Raw genomic sequence first — 23,706 nt, 5'->3', positions numbered from 1 at the left:
GTGAACCTTAATATCATCAGAATTGGCTCAAAGAAGAACTAACATACATATTCAAGTAGGTATAGTAATATATTTTTGCCCTGAGGGAGGGAGTTAAGGGTGGGGGAAGAGAGGGGAAGGAGGGAAGGGCAGATTTGGGGAGAGAGAAGTAAAAAGTGAAACACTTTCAAGGAAAGTGAAGATGTTCTGCATTACTGCACAAGTATGACATATTGAATTTCTTGATTTCATAGGGAGGGTTGAGGAGGGAGGGAGGAAGAAAATTTGGAACACAGAATTATCTTAAAGATCTTAATCTCATCAGAGTGGGCTCATGGAGGGAATAACATTCATACCCATTTGGGAAGAGTGATCTATTTAACCCTACAGGAAAGTAGGAGGGGAAGAGGATAAGGAAGGAAGGGTGAAAAAAAGGGAGTGCAGAGCGGGGGAAGGGACAGAAGTAAAACACTTTTGAGGAGAAATAGGTTAAAAGAAGAGAGATAGAGTAAATATCATGGGAAAGGAATAGGATGGAGGGAAATAGTTATGATGATTGATTAAAATGGCAAAACGTATGGTACCTACTTTGCTGGGCTATTATGAAGAAAATTCTCTGTCAAGTTTAAGGTACTATATACAGGTTATGATGAACAGGATACTATCAGAAAACCCTGGAAAGACCTACATGAACTGAAGCAGAGTGAAATGTACTGTATACAAAATAACAGCAATAGTGTAAAATGATCTGCTGGGAAGCATGTGGTTATTTTCAGCAAGGCAATGATCCAATATAACCCTGAAGGACTTATGAAAATGGCAACCCATCTACAGAGAAAAAACTGATAGTATCTGAAAACAGATGGAAACACATTTTTTTCCATTTTTTTCTCCTCTTTGACAATTCCTCAATCTGAAGTTTTGTTTTGTTTTTTGACTGTTTTCTCTCACAACCTAGCTAACGTGGGAATGTTTTCCATGACTACTCATGGATAACTTATTTTGAAATGCTTATATTCTACTGGGTGGGGAGTGGGAATGGAGGAGGAAGAGAAGTTGGAACACAAAGTTTTAAAAAATTGATGTTAAAATTTGTTTTTACATATATTCTGGAAAATAAAATTTATTCAATTAAAAAAAAAAGGATGGGCCTTTCTTTCAGGGAAGAACTTGGTGGGGTGGGGGGTCATTAAAAAACCTGAACATTTCCCAAAGGAAATTTATCTTACTACCTTCCTTCTGCCTACTCAACTTTGGGACTAAATGTCCATTTGCAATGTCTATTCAAGACTATGTGGTAAGATTATTGGAATTTGGCTGACTGATTGGGATGAGCCAAATCTGGCCTGCCCTGAGTGACATGTGCTGCTGATGTCAGCAGGAGAAACCACTCTCCACAGGAAGTTTTGAAGGATCTCCCCTTTTGGGGGAGGAAGAGTAAACGCTCAATGAGAGGAGCTCAGTCTCTTCTGGAGTGACTTTCTTTTTCAGTGGTGTAAGCAGCAGGAGCAGATGCCCCAGGTGGTGAGTTAACATATGAGCCTTGCTCTTTTGAATTAGCTGAACTGGAAGCGAGTTTGGGGATTGTATAGACTTAGGTTAGAGTTAGGAGGATTATCTGTATTTCTTTTTCCTATTCCCTTGTCTTTGATGTTATTAATTTCACCATTGCTGTTTATTTTATTCCCATTAATAAAACCTGATTTGTTTGTGGATAAGAGGCTGTTATTTTTCCCAGGTCAATAAGAAAGGAGCCTATCTAAAAAGGCAGGTCAGAGGGGAGGGAGCTTTGGACCTAGAGGTCCCTCATTATTTCCAGGACCCCAATATTACGGTGAGCCACTCAATTAACTCTCCATATATTAAATTTGGGCCTCACAACTATAACACCTATGGAAGAGCTCTCTAGGTTGTATACCCAACATCATGTTAATCTGGACAACAGGCATTCTTTAGCTACTCAATTTTTCCTATGTAGATAGGCCAATTCTTTTTGAGTGCTTATGTGGTTCTGCGGTGTTCCAGGGCTTGATGTGATGGCACATAATCCATAAAGAGTAGCATCTGGAGGATCTCACCATCAACAAGGAATCTGTTTTTGACTTGGACTCTACCCAAGATCTTCATGATGGTAACAAATCCCTCTGGTGACTATATGCCTCCTTATTTTATGCCTTACTTCATGTTAATAATCAGAGGGAGGTTGAACAAGTTTCTTTTTGCTCATGTCTTTCAAGATATCTAGTATAATCCTGACATTTACATGGGATATACTTAGTTGAAAGAGAGCCTTTAAGGCAGTGTTTTGTTCTGCTACAACTTTTTTCATGGTCAACAAACAATAAGTACAATGAGATCTTGAATTCTCTCACTTTTCAATTATATGATGGTAAAGATGTAGCCTACTGTGGAATATTGCATGCAAATTTTTCCTTGATATATACACAGATTATTTTCACTAAAATTTTATACAGCTAGGAAAGTAGGCATATGGGTGAACAGTTATTGATATATTCTTTTTTTGGGGGTGGTTTTTTTTTGTTTGTTTTTTTGCAGGGCTATGGGGGTTAAGTGACTTGCCCAGGGTCACACAGCTAGTATTGATATATTCTTAACATATCAATACTAAGTATACTAAGACTAATTATATTGATTCTTTTAATAGTAAGGTGCAACATCTTTTTTCCACACCTTTGGTATCTTCCCTTCCTTCAGAAATAATATCTTGAAAATCAATACCTAAACACTTTTTTTTTTTATTTTTTATTTTTTTTAGTGAGGCAATTGGGGTTAAGTGACTTGCCCAGGGTCACACAGCTAGTAAATGTTAAGTGTCTGAGGCCGGATTTGAACTTAGGTATTCCTGACTCCAGGGCCGGTGCTCTATCCACTGTGCCATCTAGCTGCCCCCCTAAACACTTTTAAAACTGTGTCAACTATAGTATTGAACTCATGTTTATATGGGGTCCAGTATAACTGTTTTCCTTGTGTTTCTTTTCTTTGGAGTCATTCTGACTTTCTCTATAAGCAAGCCTGGGAATGTTGAAGTTCAAATGTGGTTATATTGCCACTGATGATGAAAAGAGTTTGTTATAGAAATTTCTTCAGATCTTAGTATCTTCTGTCTATATTTCTAGTTTCATTCTTAAATATCCTTGGATGGCTTTGTTTAGTTGGGTCTCTTGCCAAACTCTTAACTGATTTCTCTGTCCATTGCTCCTTGCTGTTTTATGAGGTGGTACTGTACGCAATCTTCCAACATCCTCTGAAGAGTTTTAAAAGTGAGTTTAGATTCTAAATCAACATTGCCCTTGACAACACTGGTAACATACCACTTGGCAAATGAGTATTAGCTAAGGAAGTTTTTAGCCTCTTTTAGTCACCTTGTTCTATTAACTGACTTATGTTAGTTTAATTTTCATATGAAATTATCATTGTTGTTACTGTTTATTCTCTACCCATTTCAAAATTTTCACCATTGATAACTTATTGTTTTCTTGTTTTGATTCATTCTAGCTATTATTAGTACCAATGTTTGCTTTAACAAGGTGGTGGACTGTGATCAGAAATCTGATCAGTAAATGACTTGAATGCTAAAAAGAAAATCAGTTTCATATGCTATGTCACTGAGCCTTTTTAAAAGTATTAAGCATGGAGCAGCTAGATGGCGCAGTGGTTAAAGCACCAGCCCTGAATTCAGGAGTACCTGAGTTCAAATGAGGCCTCAGACACTTGACACTTACTAGCTGTATGACCCTGGGCAAGTCACTTAACCCCCATTGCCTGCAAAAAAAACAAAAACAAAAACAAAACAAAACAAAAAAGTATTAAGCACTTCTTAAGTATTATTACTAGATGCCTGGCACTTTTGACTCTTCTTGTGAAGAAATCATTCACGAGGTAGAGAAGCTTCTGGGTACTTTACAAGTCTTTGACCTCCTTCATTCCTTACTCTTACTTTCTTTCTTTCTTTTTTTTTTTTTTTGCAGGATAATGAGGGTTAAGTGACTTGCCCAGGGTCACACAGCTAGTTAAGTGTCAAGTGTCTGAGGCTGGATTTGAACTCAGGTCCTCCTGAATCCAAGGCCAGTGTTTTATCCACTGCGCCACCTAGCTGCCCCCAAACCATTTTCTTCTTCTTCTTCTTTTTTTTTTGGTGAGGCAATTGGGGTTAAGTGACTTGCTCAGGGTCACACAGCTAGTAAGTGTCAAGTGTCTGAGATCAGATTTGAACTCAGGTCCTTCTGACTACAGGGCCGGTGCTCTATCCACTGTGCCACCTAGCTGCCTTCCTTACTCTTAATTTCTAACACATTTTTATTGTTCTTACCTATGAGCACCTTTACATTGAAGTTACTAAGTATCAAAGTATGATTTCCCTTGTATAGTAAACTCCTAATGGGGAAAACACCTACCAATGCATATCAACAACTCATTCAAAACTCAGGAGTCTTAGAAAGACACCTGGGACACTGAGAAGTTGAGTGATTTGCCCAAGGAAACATATGAGGTGTTAGAAGCAGAACTTGAATCCAGGTCTTGTTTACTCTTAAAGCTGGTTGGTTTCCTGTTCACTAAGCCATTTGGCCTCTAATCAAAGTATTTGTTAATTGAATTGGAGGCTTTTCTGTTGAGTTCTTAGAAGAATTTTTCTGTTTCTTCATCCCCTGCAACACATGTTGGCACATAAGATAAAATTATTTTCATGGTGGTCTCTTTGTAAATATTTATTATGAGCACTGCAGTCTGAAATGACTTAATATACCATGACATGATGTTTCTTGTTACCTTTGGATAAATGATAAAATATACTCCTCCAACCCCTTTATTTGCCTCTCTAAGCAGAGTCTGTGAATCTTCCTTTACTTTAGCTACATCTTTTTGTCTTTTTGTTTTAATTATAAGAATGTCAAGACTGTTATTATTCAGTTCTTCCAGTAGTATGTCTGCTCATTGGTCACTGGATATGGATCTTATGTTTAGAGTATCAATAGTTGAGGTAATATTTGAGGGGGCAGCTATGTGGCACAGTGGATAAAGCACTGGCCCTGCATTTAGGAGGACCTGAGTTCAAATGTGGCCTTAGACACTTGACACTTCTTACTAGCTGTGTGACCCTGGGCAAGTCACTTAACCTTCACTGCCTCACAAAACAAACACACAAAAAACAAAAACAAAAAGGTAATATTTGTAATTACCTAAAAGTTATGAATTTCTTAGCATCCACGATCCTCTTTTTTGCCACAGTTCTTGCAGAAGCAGAAGGGGCACCATACAGAAGTGAGGACCATTCTGTACTTTTCTTGGTTAAAGAATTCATCACTAAGTGGCCATGATATTTTATATGAGCTTCCACAAAATCCTATTCTGGAGAGTTGAGAAAATTCATTTCCCTCCATTTTTTGTAGAGATGGAAGGAGGACAATGGGTGTGAAATATTGCCTATAATGTCTGATATGGTTGTCAGACTTTGCTGAATTTTTTTCTTCTTTTCTTTACTATAATGAATGGATTTCTGAGGAGGGGGACATATTTAGAAATTAAAGCAAATAAACCTCTGATGCTTCATCATGGTGTGGTTATGACCCAGGAATTTCAATGAGAGAGGCTATGCCAGGGGAGCATAGTCTAAGGCAGGTTCTATCAAGCTACAAAAGCTTTGAGCACAATCCCGGCGACAGATTGTGTCTGATTTAGGAAGAACTCATCAACAGCAGGCTCAAATGTAAAACAGGAAGAATAACAATTGTAAAAATGATTGCATAGGGCTGTTGTGAGAACCAAATTAGGCAACACATATAAAACCCTTTACAACTGTAAACAGAGCATGAGATAAATGATTACAATTATTAACAACTCTAAGCTTAGGGATGGGTGTAAGGAGAACTAGTTCAGCCTCCCAGTGACACAGAAACACGATTAAGGCTAATAAATATTTAGCCAGACTCTCAAAGAAGAAAAAAATATTATTTGGATCCAAGTTAGTTTTCAAAGACCTTGTATTCCTTCAGCCCTGCCCTTTCCTTAGTATGCCATAGAATGGCAAAGCTATAAAAGGGCATTAGAGATTATTTAGTTCAGGGAGTCTTAACATGTTTTTTTGTCACTGACCCCCTGACAGTCTGGTAACACCAGTGGACCCCTTCCTAGAATAATGTTTATAAAATACATAAAATAAAATACACAGTATTAGAAAGGAAATAAATTATATTGAAATAGAGTTATCAAAATATGTTTTTAAAATCAAGTCCAGGGGCAGCTAGGTGGCACAGTGGATAGAGCACTGGCCCTGGAGTCAGGAGTACCTGAGTTGAAATCCACCCTCAGACACTTGACACTTACTATCTGTGTGACCCTTGGCAAGTCACTTAACCCCAGTTGCCTCACAAAAAAACAAAAAACAAACAAAATCAAGTCCACAGACTCCAGTTTAAGAAGCCGGTATCTAATTCAATCCCCTCATTTTATGGAAGAGAATTTAAGCCCAGAGAAAGTGAATGACTTTTTTCAAGGTCGCATAGCAGGTCAGTGGAGACTTTGAAACAATTTACTTAGACTTTATCCCCTTTTCCAGAGGTGGAACGAGGGAAGCACATTAACAAAAATGCTAGAATATAATCTTTAGTTTCAAAGACATTTAATCATTTTGAGTATGCATTTGTATCTAGTTTATTTCTGACTGAAATATTCATAGGTAAACAGGGTTTTCTTATCCTAGATTGGTGTGGATGTAAAATGGAGATGAAGGAAATAAGCCACTTGTGGTCAGCCTAAAGTACTGGCAAAGCTTGTTAGATGCTGGATAGACCTCACATATGCTGCTGCATATGAGAATAGAAACACAAGGCAGGGACTCACATAGGTATAAAGCAGATGGATTCATAGCATGATTTTATCCTTTCTTTCTTTCTTTCTTTCTTTCTTTCTTTCTTTCTTTCTTTCTTTCTTTCTTTCTTTATCTATCTATCTATCTATCTATCTATCTATCTATCTATCTATCTATCTATTTATTCATCTATTTATTCATCTATTTATTTATTTATTTATTTATTTATTTATTTATTTATTTATTTATTTATTTATTTATCTATTTATTTATTTATCTATTTATTTCTGTGTAGTGTCTAGATTAAATGGGATGGGCCTCTCCATTTCTGGCTAGGAATGAGGACTTGGAAAGCAGGCATAGTCTGTTGCAGGGACTGTATATGAAGCCTTCTTCTAGCATAATAGAGCCTTCCAGTGTGTTCTATGGAAATACCCTTTGAAAATCCAGGATGACCTTCACACCATTGGCTTTACAACCAATGTTGAGTCAGCACTTGAATGGACTGCTTAACTGATATGCATGAAAGAACTAGAGAAATGTTTTCAGCACCTTGGACAGATTCTCTCTAAAAAAAAAAAATTCCTGGAAGACCACAAATAAGCATCATCCAGGATTAGAAAGTGTGGACAGCTCTGAGTCTGCACTGATAGAAGGAGGATATCCACTCACATGGAACTATTCAAGGCTTGAAGGAAGAAGCATCTAGTAGAATCAGTTTAGTTGCCCTTTCCTGGGACCTTCTCCAGCTCCATTAAGTCTGACTTAGTGAGTAAATGAAAGCAACTCTTATAAAATGTCTCTTCCTTTAACTTAGTTGGGTTTTCAGCCAAGAAAGATTCTAGCCATTTTCAAAGATCTTGCTTTCTATCCAATTTCTGAGGAGGCTTTATTGAAGCAAGGAGAGTTGTAATAAATAAATTGCCTGGAGGGCACACAGTTAAAATACAATATAGCAATTACACAGCAGAGTAGTACTGTGCTCACCACACACAGCTGGCTTTCACAGTATACTAACAGACACACAAATCAAATAATGTGTTAAGGAAAGTAGACAGTGCAACCATAGACTAAATAAACTGCTTATTTAATTCAACTGGAGGATTAAAGATGACTTCAAATTCAGACAAAGGGCACAGTGTGGAACAAGGTCTTGAACTTATCCTCTTTTCCATCTCATGTATATGTATATCTGTGTATGTATGTATGTATATATGTACATGTATGTGTATTATATGTCTGTATATGTACCCATCAGCTATCAGTCCATTCCCTGACCTTTAAGGAATTGCAAATTTATGAAGTGTGAACACACAAAGAAAATTTAACAATTGGCTCTCGTTCCATCCTCGTGAAGAAGGGATAGACTGGAGCCAGGGGAAGAAACTTCCTCTACCAATGCAGGTTGATACCTTCTCTGCACCACATAGTCTTAGAGAGCTCCTTAGAGCACTGCCCAGGTCACACAACTTCTATGAATCAGAGGCAGGACTTGAACACAGGTCTTTCTGACTTCAAGGCCAGATCTCTACTCATTCTGCCATGCTGCCTCTGTAGTCAGTCTCTCTCTCTCTCTCATCTATAGAGAGAAACATCAGGAGGGAGGGGTACTACACTAACAACTCTGGGCATCAGGAAAGGCCATTTTTAAAGAGGTGGCATTTGAACTGAATTTTTTTTTGGCGAGGCAATTGGGGTTAAGTGACTTGCCCAGGGTCACACAGTTAGTAAGTGTTAAGTGTCTGAGGCCAGATTTGAACTCAGGTCCTCCTGAATCCAGGGCTGGTTTTCTATCCACTGTGCCATCTAGCTGCCCCTGAATTAAATTTTGAAAGACATTAGGAGTTTCAAAAGCCAAAATCAAGAAGGGAGAATGCTAGAGAGAGGCACAGGAGAACAATCTGTACAGAGGCATGGAGGCAAGAGATGGGACACCAAACAAAGGGAACAGAACATCAAATGTCTGTGTTAGAGTCATAGATAATTAGTCTGCAAAGATGGGCTGGAGTCATACTTTGAGGGTAGCTGTGTAGTTGAGGCATTGTGGAAATTAATTTGGAACTATGCCCCCAAAGCTACTAGACTGTATATACCCTTTGACCCAGGGCTACCATTCTTAGGTCTATATGCAGAGAGAGCAGAAAAGGAATCATAAGCACAAAAATATTTATAGTGGCTCTTTTTGTGGTGTCAAGAACTGAAAACTAAGGGGGAACATATCCACTGAGTAATGGCTGAACAAGTTATGGTATAGGATATTTGCATCATAAAAATGATGGAGGAATAGTTTCTGGGAAATATGGGAAGGCCTATATGAACTTATACAGATTGAAGTGAGAAGAACCAGGAGATCAATTCCTACAATAACAACATTATAGACAAACAGAAAGACTTAAGAATTATGATCTACATTATTGATCAGAGAAATGCAAATTAAAACAACTCTGAGTTATCACCTCACATCAATCAGAGTGGCAAATATAACAAAAAAGGAAAATCTTAGATGTTGGAGGGAATGTGGGAAAGTTGGGACACTAATCCACTGTTGGTGGAGTTGTGAACAGATCCAACCATTCTGCAGAGCAATTTAGAACTACGCCCAAAGGGCTATAGAACTGTGCATGCCCTCTGACCCAGCAATACCACTGCTAGGTTTATATTCCAACAACATCCCCAAAAAGAGAAAAACATCTATTTGTACAAACATGTTTATAGCAGTTCTTTTTGTTGTGGCTAAGAAATGGAAATCAAAGGAATGCCCATCAACTGGGGAATGGGTAAACTGTGGTATATGATGGTGATGGAATATTATCGAGCTATAAGAAATGACAAGCGGGATGACTTCAGAAAGGCCTGGAAAGACATGTATGAAATGATGTATTGTGAAGTGAGCAGAACCAAGAAAACATTGTACACAGAGACAGCAATACTGTTTGATGAAAAACTGTGAATGACTTGATGATTCTCAACAATACAGTGATCCAAGACAATCCCAAAGGACTATTGATGAAACATACTATCCAACTCCAAAGAAAGAACTTATATTGATGGAACAGACTGAAGTATGCTATTTTTTACTTTCTTTCATTTTTTTCTTTTAATCAAGTTTTCTTGTACTAAATGACAAATAAGGTAGTTTTACATAATCATACATGTATAACCCACATATGATTGTTGGGAAGGGGGAGGGGAGGGAGGGAAAGAGGGATAAAAATTGGAGCCCCAAACTATAAATAAAAATGTTTATTATTATTAAAGAAAAAAGAATTATGATCCATATGATGACCAACCATGATTACAGAAGACCCAAAATGAAACACCCTACCTGTCTCCTGACAGAGGTGATGGACTCAGGGTGCAGACTGAGATATATCATTTTTGGACATGGTCAGTATAGAATTTATTTTGTTTGACTATGCATATTTGTTATAAGTGGTTTTCTCCTCTTCTCCCACAAAGTGGGGTGGGAGAGAGAAAATTGATTTTTCTTAATTGAAAAAAATTAAATTAAAAAACAAAATAGAAGTGCCTGTGTTTCATTCTAGAGGTAAGGGGAAGGCACTGAAGCTTTTTTAGCAGGAGAAGTAACATGTCCAGATCTATAGTTTAGGAATATTTGTTAAGATGTGTGAAGCAAGGATTGGAGAGAGGAGAGATTGAGAAAGGATCCTTTGCTCTCAGGTAAACAGTCATATGAAGTAAAAAAACACAAATGGACTGTCCAGAGTTTCTTTTATTAATTAATTAAGTCAAGTCACTTAATCTCTGTGAACATCAGTCTCCTCAAATGTTAAAATGAGGGATTTAAACTGAAGTCATTCCAATTCAAGTAGTCTATGATTTAATGCTCAAGAAAGAAAATATTCTTATTTTAACCTGTTGTAGAATGGATTAGTACTTCAGAGAAGTGTAGGTCAAAATTCTTTCTTTCTTTTTCTTTTTGGTGAGGCAATTGGGGTTAAGTGACTTGCTCAGGGTCACACAGCTAGTAAGTACCAAGTGTCTGAGGCCAGATTTGAACTCAGGTCCTCCTGAATCCAGGGCTGGTGCTCTATCCACTGCGCCACCTAGCTGCCCTGGTCAAAATTATTTCTAAGATCTCTTTTGGCTCTGAGATTATATGGAGAGGTTGGTTAGTATATAGTAAAAAGACTAAGCATCAGAAGATCTCAGCTCTGCCATTAACTTGTTGGGTCATTGGGCAAATAATTTCATTTCTCTGGGCTTCACTTTCTCTATCAGTGAAATTAGGGGGCTGGACCAGATGTTATTTAAGGTTTCTTAGAGACTGAAAGTCCGTCAATAATCCTCTGGCTTAACCCTTACCTTCTTTTATAAGGCAGGGCTTGGCTACCAAGATATTAATAAGAAATGGTCTTTGGTCAATTGTACACTAGCCTGGTCATGAATTTGGCAAGAACCTGACTCATGGTATCCTGGACACACATAACCCCAAACAGAAAAGATCCTTTTATACCTCATATAGAAGAAAACTACACAGGTGATAACACATTTACAGACCTGAGTGGTGCTAAAACAATGGTAATAATAGCTTTTCAAACAAAATCTTCCCTTACACCCTTTCAGCTGTCAGAAGGAACCAAGTTAAAACAAAAGAGAAAAACAATAATATATAATGTGAATAACTGGCTGTCAGCCACAAAGTTCTTGCCTCCCTGGGGGCTGTAAACTCTACAAGTCCTCAGCTAACAGGATTCTGACAGGTTAAAGTATTTGGATTGTTTTTAAAATGAACTTAAACCATTGACTCCATACAATAACAAATATGTAGATGGCTTTAATATTTGGCCAGTTACGTCAGTTTAATATTAGTTACCTTTTTATATAAGCTTCTCTAGGACTGAGGTCATAACTTAAGGCCATAGCGAATGGATTTGGAGTAGGAAGAATTGGGTTTCAAATGAATTTGGCTAATATTTATTAAGCAACTACTATGTAGGATGAACTGTGCTATCTACTTGGGAATGAAAAAATTAAACATTATGCAACCCAGATGTTAACTGATTATGTAAATTTGGGAACTTTACTTTGCAGAGCAGAGAATCAAATGAGATAATGTACTTGAAATTACTTTAACAATTATTATAAGGAGATGTACAGTATTACCTATTTTAATATATGTAAATCTCAAAATTAGTCGATTTGTAAGCTATATACCTTCTTCCACAGAATCACACGAAGTTAAAAAATGTAACCATAGTAAGATAGATGAAGAGACATCCACTCATAGGGAGAACGCTTTCCATGGCAGTCCACCAGTTTGTCATGAGAATAAAGAAGCAAGTGATGAACCCAGATGGATAAGGGATAGTATAAATGGTACTGATAATATTTCCTTTAATTTTAATTTAGTAGATTGTGATTTTTTTCCTTGTATGACTTTTTTAACCTTTTAAATTTAATGTTCTTATATTTAAAATGAGGGGACTGAACCAGATAATTCCTTAGGTTTCTTCTCCTTCCAGCTCTAATAGTTCAAAGACTGTAGTTTAAGGTCCCTGACAGCACCAGTGTTTTCTTCTCCACCACTGGCTACATTTTGCTACTTCATTGCTGGTAACTAGAAAGCGACAAAAGCAACTGGGTGGCACAGTGGCTAGAGAGCTGGGCCTGGAGTCAGGAAGACGTGAGTTTAAATCCTGCTGTAGCCCCTTACTAGCCATGTGCCTCTGTTTCCTTAAGTGTAAAATGAAGATAATAAAATCGCCCACTTCCCGGGATTGTTGTGAGAATCAAATCTAGATAGTTTTTGTAAAGTGCTTAGCACAGAGCCTGGCACATAGTAGGCACTTAATAAATGCTTATTTCTTTCTTTCCTTCAGTCTGTTTCTTGAGAATAAATTGCAGCACTCTCCACTGAGATTATAATGACCATAAAATTTGGCCCTCGAGAAGAGATAAGAAAATACACCTATGTTCCTGCTTTGCAGGAATGTTACATACAAAGCCAAACTTGATTGATTTTCCTAAAGTATAGGTCTGATCATGTGTCATCCCTACCCTGTCCCTGCCAGTCCCCTGTCACTGCCCCTTTTTAATATCACCCTTTCAGGCTGATTATATTCTACTTATCTTCTCACAATCTTCCATCTAGCTATACTGGCTTTACTCACTGCTCTACCCATATAACACTCCAACTCCATGACTTTGCACTGGCTGTCCCCCATACTTGCAATGCAATCCTTCTCTTCTCCTTCAATTGTTGGAACCCCTGGTTTCCTTCAAGACTCAGTTCAAGCACCACATTCTACATGAAAACTTTCCTGACCTCTGTTCCCAGCCACACCCAGCCACCCCACCCCAGAGCTCAGCTGATGTGTACATGTGGTCTCCTCCATTAGAAGAATGTCTTTGTATTTATAACCAGGGCTTACATGGTATGTGACACACAGTGTGAACTTAAATCTTGATTAATGTGTTGACTGTGGGCAGCTAGGTGGAGCAGTGGATAAAGCACTGGCCCTGAAGTTAGGAGGACCTGAGTTCAAATCTCACCTCAGACACATACTTGCCCAGTGACCCTGGGCAAGTCACTTAACCCCAAATACATTAAAAAATATCTAGGGCAATCTCTAGTCATCATGATATATAGCTTTTTTCTTTTTTTTTGGCCAGGCAATGAGGGTTAAGTGACTTGCCCAAGGTCACACAGCTAGTAAATGTCAAGTGTCTAAGACTGGATTTGAACTCAGGTCCTCCTGAATCCAGGGCTGGTGCTTTATCCACTGTGCCATCTAGCTGCCCCCCCATGATGTATATCTTGCCACTGGACCTAGATGGCTCTGGAGGAGAGAGTAAGGCTGGTGACCTTGTACAACTCTCCTTCACTTAAATCCAATTCAGTGCAAGTCATAACATCACCCTGATGTTATGGTCCTCTTCGAGAACAAAGGACAAAACAATAACAATAATGTGTTGATTGGTTAGGCTGAATTGTACTTTTTTCTCTTCAAAAAAAGCTTTGTTACAAAGGATGGCTTGCTGGATAAAGGGAAGGGAGGAGAGAAGGATGTACTTGGAAATGAAGGTAATGTAAAAGCAAAAGATAAAGATCCATTTCCCCCCCTTAATGTGCAGTGTCCTCATGGCCCAGAAATCCTCCTTCTCTGTGCTGTTAAAAAAGTCCTTCTTTTTCAGTCACCAGGATCTGGACCTATGCTCTTCAGAAAAATAGTTGACAAATGTTTTGAAGAGCTTCTCCTTCCCAATGGGAAGTTTTATTTCTAGGTGACAGTGGAAACTCATGGGCGAATTAGGTATAAGAAGAACAAGTGCAATTTCCTTTGAGCTTAGACAATGTCTTCAGTGGAACTGTCATCATTATTCAGCTATACACTGAATTCTGGCAGTCATGTGTCAGATACTAGATTGAAAGGCTGTTTGTTTTTACCAGCTGCTTCTTGTTCTCCAGAAACTGCCTTTGTAAATACAACCACCTCTGAAAATGGAATCGAAATGGGTCAGCCCTAATGATTTGAAGCTTCTAGGAGCTATCTGGGCTCTGCACTGCATGGCAAAGCAGGCCAGCTGGCATTAACAAGGCCTGCCCACTCCCTCTCCCATCATGCTGGAAGAGAGCCTCGCTGAGGAGCTGGCCCTCTTCAGATAACCCCAGAGAGCCCCAGCTGATGTCTTAGCTAGAGCACAGCTGAGCCTCCTGGAGAGGAGAACTAAATATAAGTTATGGTTGGGCCAGCTTGATGATTGGGGTGATGGGTCTCTCTAACACCTGTAAAAGCATTTTGATCAAAGATTCTCCCATGCCCTAACTGTCCAGGAAGGATTCAGAAATAACTGGTGGTACTGACTGCCTTTCAAGTTCTACCAGCATAACCTTCCCCATGTACTCTCTTATTATTTTATTCTCCCTGTTTTGAAACCTTCTGTGGCTCCCCATAGAAAGAATCTGAAGTCCTTAGCCTGGTATTCAGGACTTTCCATAATCTGATGTCTTCCCACCTTTCCAGCTTCATCTCAGACTATTCTTCATACTCTCAATATTTTAATCAATCAGGGTGACTCGCAGTTCCCTACTGTTGTTAGGTGTTCTCCCACATTTATGTCTTTCCTTATACCTGTCACCTTCTATCCCTATAATGGGTTTCTGTTTTTGCTCCCCATTTGCACTCTTTGAAACTTTTCCTTTCCTTTAAGACTCAAACATTACCTCTTCTTCCACAAAGCATTCTCTGATCTTCCTACTACCAACAGTTGAAAGCAATCCATCTTAATTTTTTTTCAATGAATACAAATCTATTTTGTCTTCTATCCCTACCTCCAGCTAATTTTGAAAAAAAGAATGAAAAACCTGTAAAACTTTCATAACAAAAATGGGTAGTCAAGTAAAGAAAATTCCTAAAATAGCCATATCCAAAAATATGTCTCATTTTGCACCCTAAGTCCTTTCCCGCCCCCCTCTCTCTCAGGAAGTGAGTAGCATGCAGAATCGTGGTTGGTCATTATAAAGGTCACAGTTCTTAGGTCTTTCAAAGTTGCTTGTCTTTATAATGCTTTATAATGCTGTAATTGTTTACCCTGTTCTCCTTTTTCTTCTCATTTCATATTAATTCATACATGGCTTTCCAGGTTTCTCTAAAACTGTCCCGTTCATCGTTTCTTATGGCACAATAGTATTCTGTTACATTTATATACCATAATTTTTTCAGTTCTCCATTTGATGGGCACTCTCTTCCTTTCTGGTTCACTGCCACTATAAAAGAGCTGTTTTAGATATTTTTGTACATATTAGTCATTTTCCTCTTTTTTCCCTTATCTAACCTCTCCATCTTTAGGCTCTCATACCACTTTAAGAACTCTCTTATGCATGTAAATACAACTTGGCAAAACTGAATGCCAGAAAGGGCATGTGATTTACCCATAGGAATATAATTTTTAGTGTTCAAGCTAGGACTAGAATCTAGTTCTCTTGACTTCCAGTCCAGTTGAAAAGGTGAAATTTAGTTTAGGAGGAGGACAACAAGTCATACTGTTATGATCCCAAATGAATTTCTTTCTTGGGCCAATAAAGTGTGACCTGAAAAAAATCAAGCTCTTGAATATGGAATTTATAAGGGGCTACAAATGTTAAATTTCTATTGAGACTGACATTCAGAGTCAGACCACAGTAATAAGTTTAGCCATGTTACAAATAGCTAAACCACATGGCTGCTGAAAGTTGGATTTGGTGGAAAACCAGCAGGAGGTCAGAGGCAGAGCCCTCCACTGGAGCCTGCCCATGGGGATATCAGCTAAGGGAACCCTCTAGACCTTGGAAGAAAAAGGACTGCAGAGTGCATTGTCCCTATGGACAGGGGCTACTATTTGAACAGCAGAGTTGACACCTGCTGAGAACTGTTAGAAAGAGAGTTTATCTTAATAACTACTCACCTTTTTATAGCATTTTATAATTTACAAAACATTTTCTTCACGATGATACTGGGAAGCAGGTGGAATAGGTATTATCTTCATTTTACAGATAAGGAAACTGAGGCCTAGAGAGATCGAGTGACTTGCCTGTGGTTATTCAGCTAATAAGTACCAGAGCTGGGACTTTAAGTTAGGTCTTCTGACAGAACATCCAGTGTTTGTTCTTTTTTGTTTGTTTGTTTCTTTTGTGAGGCAATTGGGGTTAAGTGACTTGCCCAGGGTCACACAGCTAGTAAGTGTCAAGTGTCTGAGGCTGGATTTGAACTCAGGTCCTCCTGAATCCAGGGTCAGTGCTCTATCCATTGTGTCACCTAGCTGCCCCCACTGTTTTTTCTACTCTACCACTCAGATTGTTTTTCATTGCTTAGACGACAGCATTTGAATAACTAAATCAAAAGCTATAATCTCCACAGCTTCATTATGGTTTCGAGGCTTTGAAATCCTCGCTTTAACCCCATTAAATACTGAAAACATATAGTGAACAAGACCTGAGATACAAAGATGAAGCAAGATGGAGTTCCTATTCTCAAGGAACTTACACTCTGATGGGGATGGGAGCATGGGGTCAGCTACATAGACAAGTAACTCTGATGAGAGAAGGGCTGAGATACAGACAAAATGTTCAGATACTGCTTTTAGCTACAGTGGTAGGTAGGACTCAGGGAAGGAGGTAGCAACTGCTAGATTTTAAAGCAATGCAGGGAACTCAGCAGTCCTTGACTGGGCTGTGGATGTGCACATAGAGTGCATGCTAGGCATGAAAGATGGCATGAGCAAAGTCACCAAGGACAGGAGAGGGCAGGATATATACAGGCACTGGTGGACAGTCCAATTTGGCTGAAGTATAGAGGAAGTCAAGAGGAGCATGCTGAGATAAGACAGGAGAGGCAGTATGGAGCCAGACCATAAAGGATCCTGAATGCCAGGTGACCTTATTTCATAAACAGTGTTCAGTCTCTCAGGGGTTTTGAGCAAGGAAGTGATGCTATCAGAGCAAGAACAGGGATTAAGAGATATTCATTATAGTTTCAAAGAAGGCATGCTTACTTTGGGTGCCGGATATCAGGTAAGGATCGATTCAGAGCAATTTTATCACTGACAAAAATGTTAAATCCATTTTCTCTGTATGCCTGGTCCACTCGTTCAGCATCTGTTATGGGATAAGGCTTTCCCTGTTCTCCATTTCCTAGGAACAAAGTACAAAAAAATTTTAACAACCACCAAAGTAATAACAGTAGTAGTTCTAACTTCTATAGCAATTTTCATTGTGCAAATTTCTTTCCTCACAACATTCGTATGATGTAGGAAGGGATGGCAAAGAGTATCAGAAAGAGCTGAGCCAGGAGATCTAAATTAGAATTCCACCTCAGACTCTTACTTTCTGTGTGAGAATGGGCAAGATGTTTACTTTCTCTGAGCCCAATTTTCCTCACATGGGTAATGGCTTAATACTGCTTGTAGCAGCTGTCTCTGAGGGTTCTTATGGGAATCATATGCATTTAAAGTGCTCTGTAAACTTTACAATGCAAATATATATGTCAGTGGTTTATTAATGAATGAGGAAAAGAAAAAGCAATGATTAAGTACTTACTATGTGCAAAACACCGAGTTAAGCCCTGGAGGTACAAATAAAAAAGCAAGACAATTTCTGCTCTCAAAGAGCAGCACATATGGGAGGAGATAATGTACAGGGGAAGTTCCTGGGGCCAGTCAGATGTAAAGGCCCAGCAATGCTTAGGGTGAACTAACAAAGAAAATGGTAATGCATCTTTAATGTTATTTCTATTGATAAGACTGTATCTATTTCTGATGTGGCATCATTTGACCATGCCAAAGGTTCTGATGGCAAGAAATTCCTTTCCTGAGTCTTCAGTAACTACAGCTGCTGAGAAGGTGGGATGGCAGCACCTGCAGAGGAAATTGACAGGTCACAGTCACATCTCCACAAAGGTTGTTCTTTGGGATGATGAGTTGGCTAGGATGGAAACAGGGCTGGTGGTCTGAGGGTCAGTGCTATATCCAGGGCTCTTGGAATCACCACTGGTAAAATGTCAGCTATTGTTATCATCACCATTCTACAGATGAGTAAACTGCAGCTCACAGAAGTGGAAGTGGTCAAGCTGGGACCAAGTTTGCTGACTCCAGGTCTAGGAACTTTCTATCGAACCCATCTGTCACTTAAGTTGCTACCAAGAAAGAGTATACGACAATCGAATATCCTAAGAACATACCACCTTTAGCTGTGTCACTGTTAGACCTGGAAGGATTGTATCAACTAATCAGAAGTCTTGATGTGGTATATATCACACATGGCATGGCAACCTGGGGTGTCATATCTTTCAGGCTACTTTAGAGTCACAAAGAGGGAGATCACTTTGCAGGAGCAGGATTGTGGGAGCTCTGTACTTGATCATTGTAAATGTTTTCCTTTCTGAGGTGGTAAAGCTGCTCATCTTGCCTTACCACCCTCAAAGTTATCCCACCTTAGGACAAAGAATGTAGAATGTCTTAGCTGGGAAAAATGAAAACACAACTGTCCATACCAACTCGCTCAGCATCCTTCCTGATTGCTTCTTTATCATGCCAGTCTTTTCTCCTCCGGCCATCTCCAAAATAGATGTCCTTCCTTTGCTTTCTTTGTTGTCCCTAAAAAAAAAAACAAAACACCTCAGGATAAGGGAATGGAGTCAAACATGAGTGAAGAAATGGTACTAACCCAGCTACCCAAAGGAAACCCTTCTCTGTTCAGAGAGAGTTTATCAAGCATTGGAACACTCATTTAATCAATGAATTTCAATGGGCATTTAAAACACCCATATTTCTGTATCCTTTTACATCTTATAAAGCACTTTCCACACAAGCCACTCTGTGAAATAAGTAAGGAAAATATTATTATCTCTGTTTTCATAGGAGGAAACTGAAGATGAGAGAGAAGTGACTTGCTCCTAGTCACAAAACTTGTGTTAGCCCCAAGATTTGAATCCAGGTGTTTGGAGTCTGAGTCCACAATAAGCAAGCATCCTTTCCACTATGCCAATCTAGCTTTTAAGCGTTAATGTAAGTTTTACATTGCACTCTCCCTGGTCCTCTCCTTTACACTTCTCATACTCTCTCCTTGTATCACAGTTATTTGTGAAGGGCAATACAGCACAGTGGAAAGAACACAACTTGAAGTCAAGAGACCTGGATTCATGTTCTGTCTCTGATACTCTCTAGCTGTGTGACACTGGATGGATAAATTAATGTCTCTGAGCTGCCAAATGAGGCTGATGATAATTCTTCTCACTTATATGGAAGTTCAAGGTGTATAAAGCACTTACCTTACAATAAGCCTAACATGTAGGTAGTCCTTGTATTATTATCACCTCTTAGAGATGAGGAAACAGGTTCATCCAGGTTAAATAAGTTGTCTAAGGTCTCCTGACTCTAAGTCCAATTTTCCCCCTACTGTTAACGCCTCTTATGTGCCTACCACTATGCACTGTGGATAATACAAAATGAACTGCAAATATAATCTCTCATCTGATTCTCATGATAACAATGTGAAGTAGGTAATACAAATGTTATTTTTCTGCTTCTGACTTTCTGCTATCTCACTCTGGAATTTCAATGTGTAGGGACTCCTCACCCTGGAATATTCCTCCTTCATGCCATCTTTCCTTCTCTTACTGGTAAGTATCTCCCAAGGGGCTTCCATTTTGGCCAGCCAACCTTCATGCCTCTTCTGGTTCTGCTTTGGGCTTTCTGGACTTAACAGTTTTTGAAATAATTAACTTCTCACAAAGTGTGTTTCTATTTAGGTTTCAAAGGGCCTGTTCCCTACCCCCTTCACTCCCTAGTTAGTGATACCCTGTCAAACCCAGTAAAGGAGGCATTTTTAGGATAAATACAAACACAAGAAAATCACAAACAGAATATTCCATATTCATTCAGAATTTAAGCCTACATGAGATGGGCAGAAACTAATCTAAATCCTTCAACAAATGTTTGTTAAACTGTTACTATGTATGTAGTCTTAAGGTTTTGTGAGGTTGCTGGAAATTTTCCAAACCAGAAGCGTTCAGAAATTTAACTTGTAAATGAAGAATTTTTTCCCCATAAGTTGATGTAGTAGAATGGGAATGTCTAGGAAGCAGGGTGACTATAGGCAAATTACTTTTGCACTCTAAGCCTTGCTTTGCTCATCTGTAAAATGGGGATAACAATACTTTCACGACTTAACTCTTAGGCTTCTTATGTATATGTGTATGTATGACAAACTGGAAGGACAACAAAAACATGAAAAATGGAAAAGATCTGCAAAGATTTTTCTTATTGATAAAAAACCTAAAACACTCTTTACCACTAAGAACAGTAGAAGTTACCACATTTGGAATCGAGGAGGGAAGGGAATAAACATTTTTACAGCACGTACCATGTGCCAGGCATTGTGCTAAGTGCTTTACAAATATGATCTTATTTGATTCTCATAACCCTTGAGGTAGATGCTGTTATTATCCCCATTTTATAGATGAGGAAACTGAAACAGCGGTTAAGTGACTTGCCTGTGTCACACAGCTAGTGTCTTCAGGCTGGATTTGAATTTCTCTTCCTGACCGTAGGTTTAGTGCTCTATAAACCACCTAGCTGCCTCTAACATCATAATTCCAAATTTGTTTCTTGAGGAAACAGAAATGGCATCAATGAAAACAAAGATGAAAAAAGCACGCAGGAGAGCGATAAATGAAGGGACATTATTTTGAGCATGTTGAGCCTCATGGTGTCTGAAGGAGAAAAGTAACAAAGGTCTGGAGAAAACCTTCCAACCCATGTCTACTTCTCCCCTGTTCCTCCCCCCCATATATACATACACATACATATGTAAAAATATGTAATCTTAAAAGAATAATCTACATCTGCATCCATCAGGGGTATCAGTATATGAGAAGAAAGGAAATAAGCATTTATTATGCATCTACCATGTATCAAGAACTATGCTAAGAGTTTTACATATAGCTTATCATTTGATCTATATACAATCCTGGGAGGTAAGTGAAAATGCCTGTTCATATCATTTGGTGAAGAAAGGCTCTTATTTTTTGAAATGTGACTCAGTTCTCTAGATATTTGAGAATAAGGCCTTTATCAGAGAAACTTAATAGAAATTGTTTTCAGTTCTGATGACTGTGTATTTCATCCCATCGTATTTTCCCCATTTATCCTACTCTCTCTCTTTTTTCACTCTGTCCATCCTCAAAAGTGTTTTATTTCTGATTACTGCTTCCCCAAATTACCCTTGCTTTTGTCAGCACCTCCCCAACTTCTCTTATCTCTTTCCCTCCTACTTTCCTGTAAGCTAAGATTGATTTCTATGCACAACTGAGTATGTACATTATTCCTGAAAGAGAGAGTTCTAAGAGTTCAAATGAACAGCTCACATTTCTAAGGTGCTTTAGAGGTTACAAAGCCCTTTCTTAAGAACAATGTTGAGAAGTAAGGGCATGAATCTTTATCTCAGTTTCATTGCTGAAGAAACTAAGGCTCAGGGAAGGAAATAACTTGCCCAGGGTCACAAAACTACTCCATGTCAGGGCTGGAATGGAACTGAGCACTTCTGAGTAGGTGGTGTAGTAAAAATGACAACGGCCTTAGAGTCAAAAGATATGAACCTATGACTGAGTGTGATGATGCAAAATTACCTTTTTTCTTTTGTCTATTTTTGTTTTTGGTTCCCAAATCTCATTTTGCTATAGCAACTGAGCAGGGAGGGAGAGAAGCAGAAATTAGGCATCTGGGATTCCAAGTGTAAAGAGGGGCACAAAACAAATACAGGAGGTATATTAATAGAAAATAGATTTCGACTGATTCCTGTAAATAATTTCTTCTGTTGTCTGTGGGTCTTTTAACTTAACATTCCACCAAGGAAATCAATCAGCATTCCAACAGTTAAATTCTGTTTCATACACAAATGGAATTTTAATCTTTTGTTTAATCATGACTTAGTGTGCCTGGCTCCAGTCAGGGGCAAAGGAAGAATAGCTCACTATGCAAGTCAACTGTTTTCTTTCTGTCCAGGAAAAAGATTTGTCAGAGTATATCCTCATCCTGAGTCTGATTTCTCAGTATGAGTTCAGCGAATGCATTTACATTTCAGACCAAATTAGTCCACATAAGAAAGGAAGAGATTAATATAGTAAAATAATGCCAGGAGGAAAACCTAAGGGGTTATCAGTCTGATCCAGCGTTGGAAAAAAGATCAAATTCTACTGTGAATTTTATGAAGGCCTTTCTTCTAAAATGAACCCAAAGTTTATTTTTGCTTTGATACCCAAACATTTGTATAAAAACTTTCCACTTTCAGAAGAAAAGTCATATACATGTATTTGTCTGCTAAGTAGATTATATAAATATGAGAAACAGAATATAACACAACACATATATCAGTATACATAATTGAGTATAATTAAGTATGTCTATGTATATACATATATGTATAAGCAACATAATTATATACAATTATTTATATACATAGAAAAAGGGCAGAGAGAGACATAGAGAGTACACACAAGAGTTTATACACACACACACACACACACACACACACACACACACACACACACCACTTTCTGTTTAAGTTCACCTTCAAGGGTATGGTTCAAAGAAGACTGGTTATTATTTTGCCAACTGGTATAATAGTGTTTTCATAAACAGTCTTGACATTGTGACATTGGTATATATGTTTTCAGTTTTGTTGTAATAGCAACAACAACAATAATAATAAAGTATAATGATATAGTGCTTTACTATTTACAGAGGATTCTCCTTAATAACAAAAGCAAAAAATCCTGTGAGAAAAGTTGTACAATTATTATCCCCTTTTAGGGATGAGGAAACCAAGGCCCAATGAGGTGAGGTTCCTTGCCCAACGTCACATAACTAGTAATTAAGAGAGTTAAGATTTTAACCAAAGCCTTCTGACTCCTAGATCAGATGTCTTTCCAGTATGTATGTGTGAATATAATGATTTATACACATGATATCTATACATATCTATCTATCTATCTATCTATCTATCTATCTATCTATCTATCTATCTATCTATCTATCTATCTATCTATCTCATGGTACCTCTTTAGAAGTCATTGGCTCATCAGTACTTAAAGTTGGAAGGAATCCTAGCACACATAGCAAAGAATGGAATCTAGAAGTGATTTTAGAATCTACATTAATGGATGAAAACTGTTAAGAGTTAAAAATCTTTACAGAGCTCATACAATTCACACCATCAGCCAGGGGAGCTAAAATCCCCCAAAGGCAAGTGACTTGCCTGTGGTGACACACAGCTAGTTAGTAGCAGAGCTGAGTCTGGAACCCAAGTGGCCAGACTCTCAATATAAAGCTCTTTCTGCTACCGTATGATGGCACCATTAGTAAGTTTACAAGTCAACCTTTATTGTAACTGGACCACCACAAGT

The 23,706-nt window shown here is 38.4% G+C and overlaps 1 protein-coding gene across 1 annotated transcript in view; it reads right to left on the bottom strand.

Annotated features, from left to right (window-relative positions):
* The window catches only part of GALNT10 (polypeptide N-acetylgalactosaminyltransferase 10), a 176,882-nt gene that overhangs the window by 69,784 nt on the left and 83,392 nt on the right, over positions 1-23,706 (bottom strand). The window contains exons 2-3 of the mRNA XM_043980315.1: positions 18,796-18,898; positions 17,300-17,438 (exon numbers count right to left, since the gene is read on the bottom strand). Coding sequence (XP_043836250.1) covers positions 17,300-17,438; positions 18,796-18,898 — 242 coding nt within the window. The remainder of the gene's footprint in view (positions 1-17,299; positions 17,439-18,795; positions 18,899-23,706) is intronic.

Source organism: Dromiciops gliroides, chromosome 2 (assembly GCF_019393635.1).
Source record: "Dromiciops gliroides isolate mDroGli1 chromosome 2, mDroGli1.pri, whole genome shotgun sequence".
NCBI classification, from domain to species: Eukaryota; Metazoa; Chordata; class Mammalia; order Microbiotheria; family Microbiotheriidae; genus Dromiciops; species Dromiciops gliroides.
This window is presented reverse-complemented; position numbering and strand designations above follow the sequence as displayed.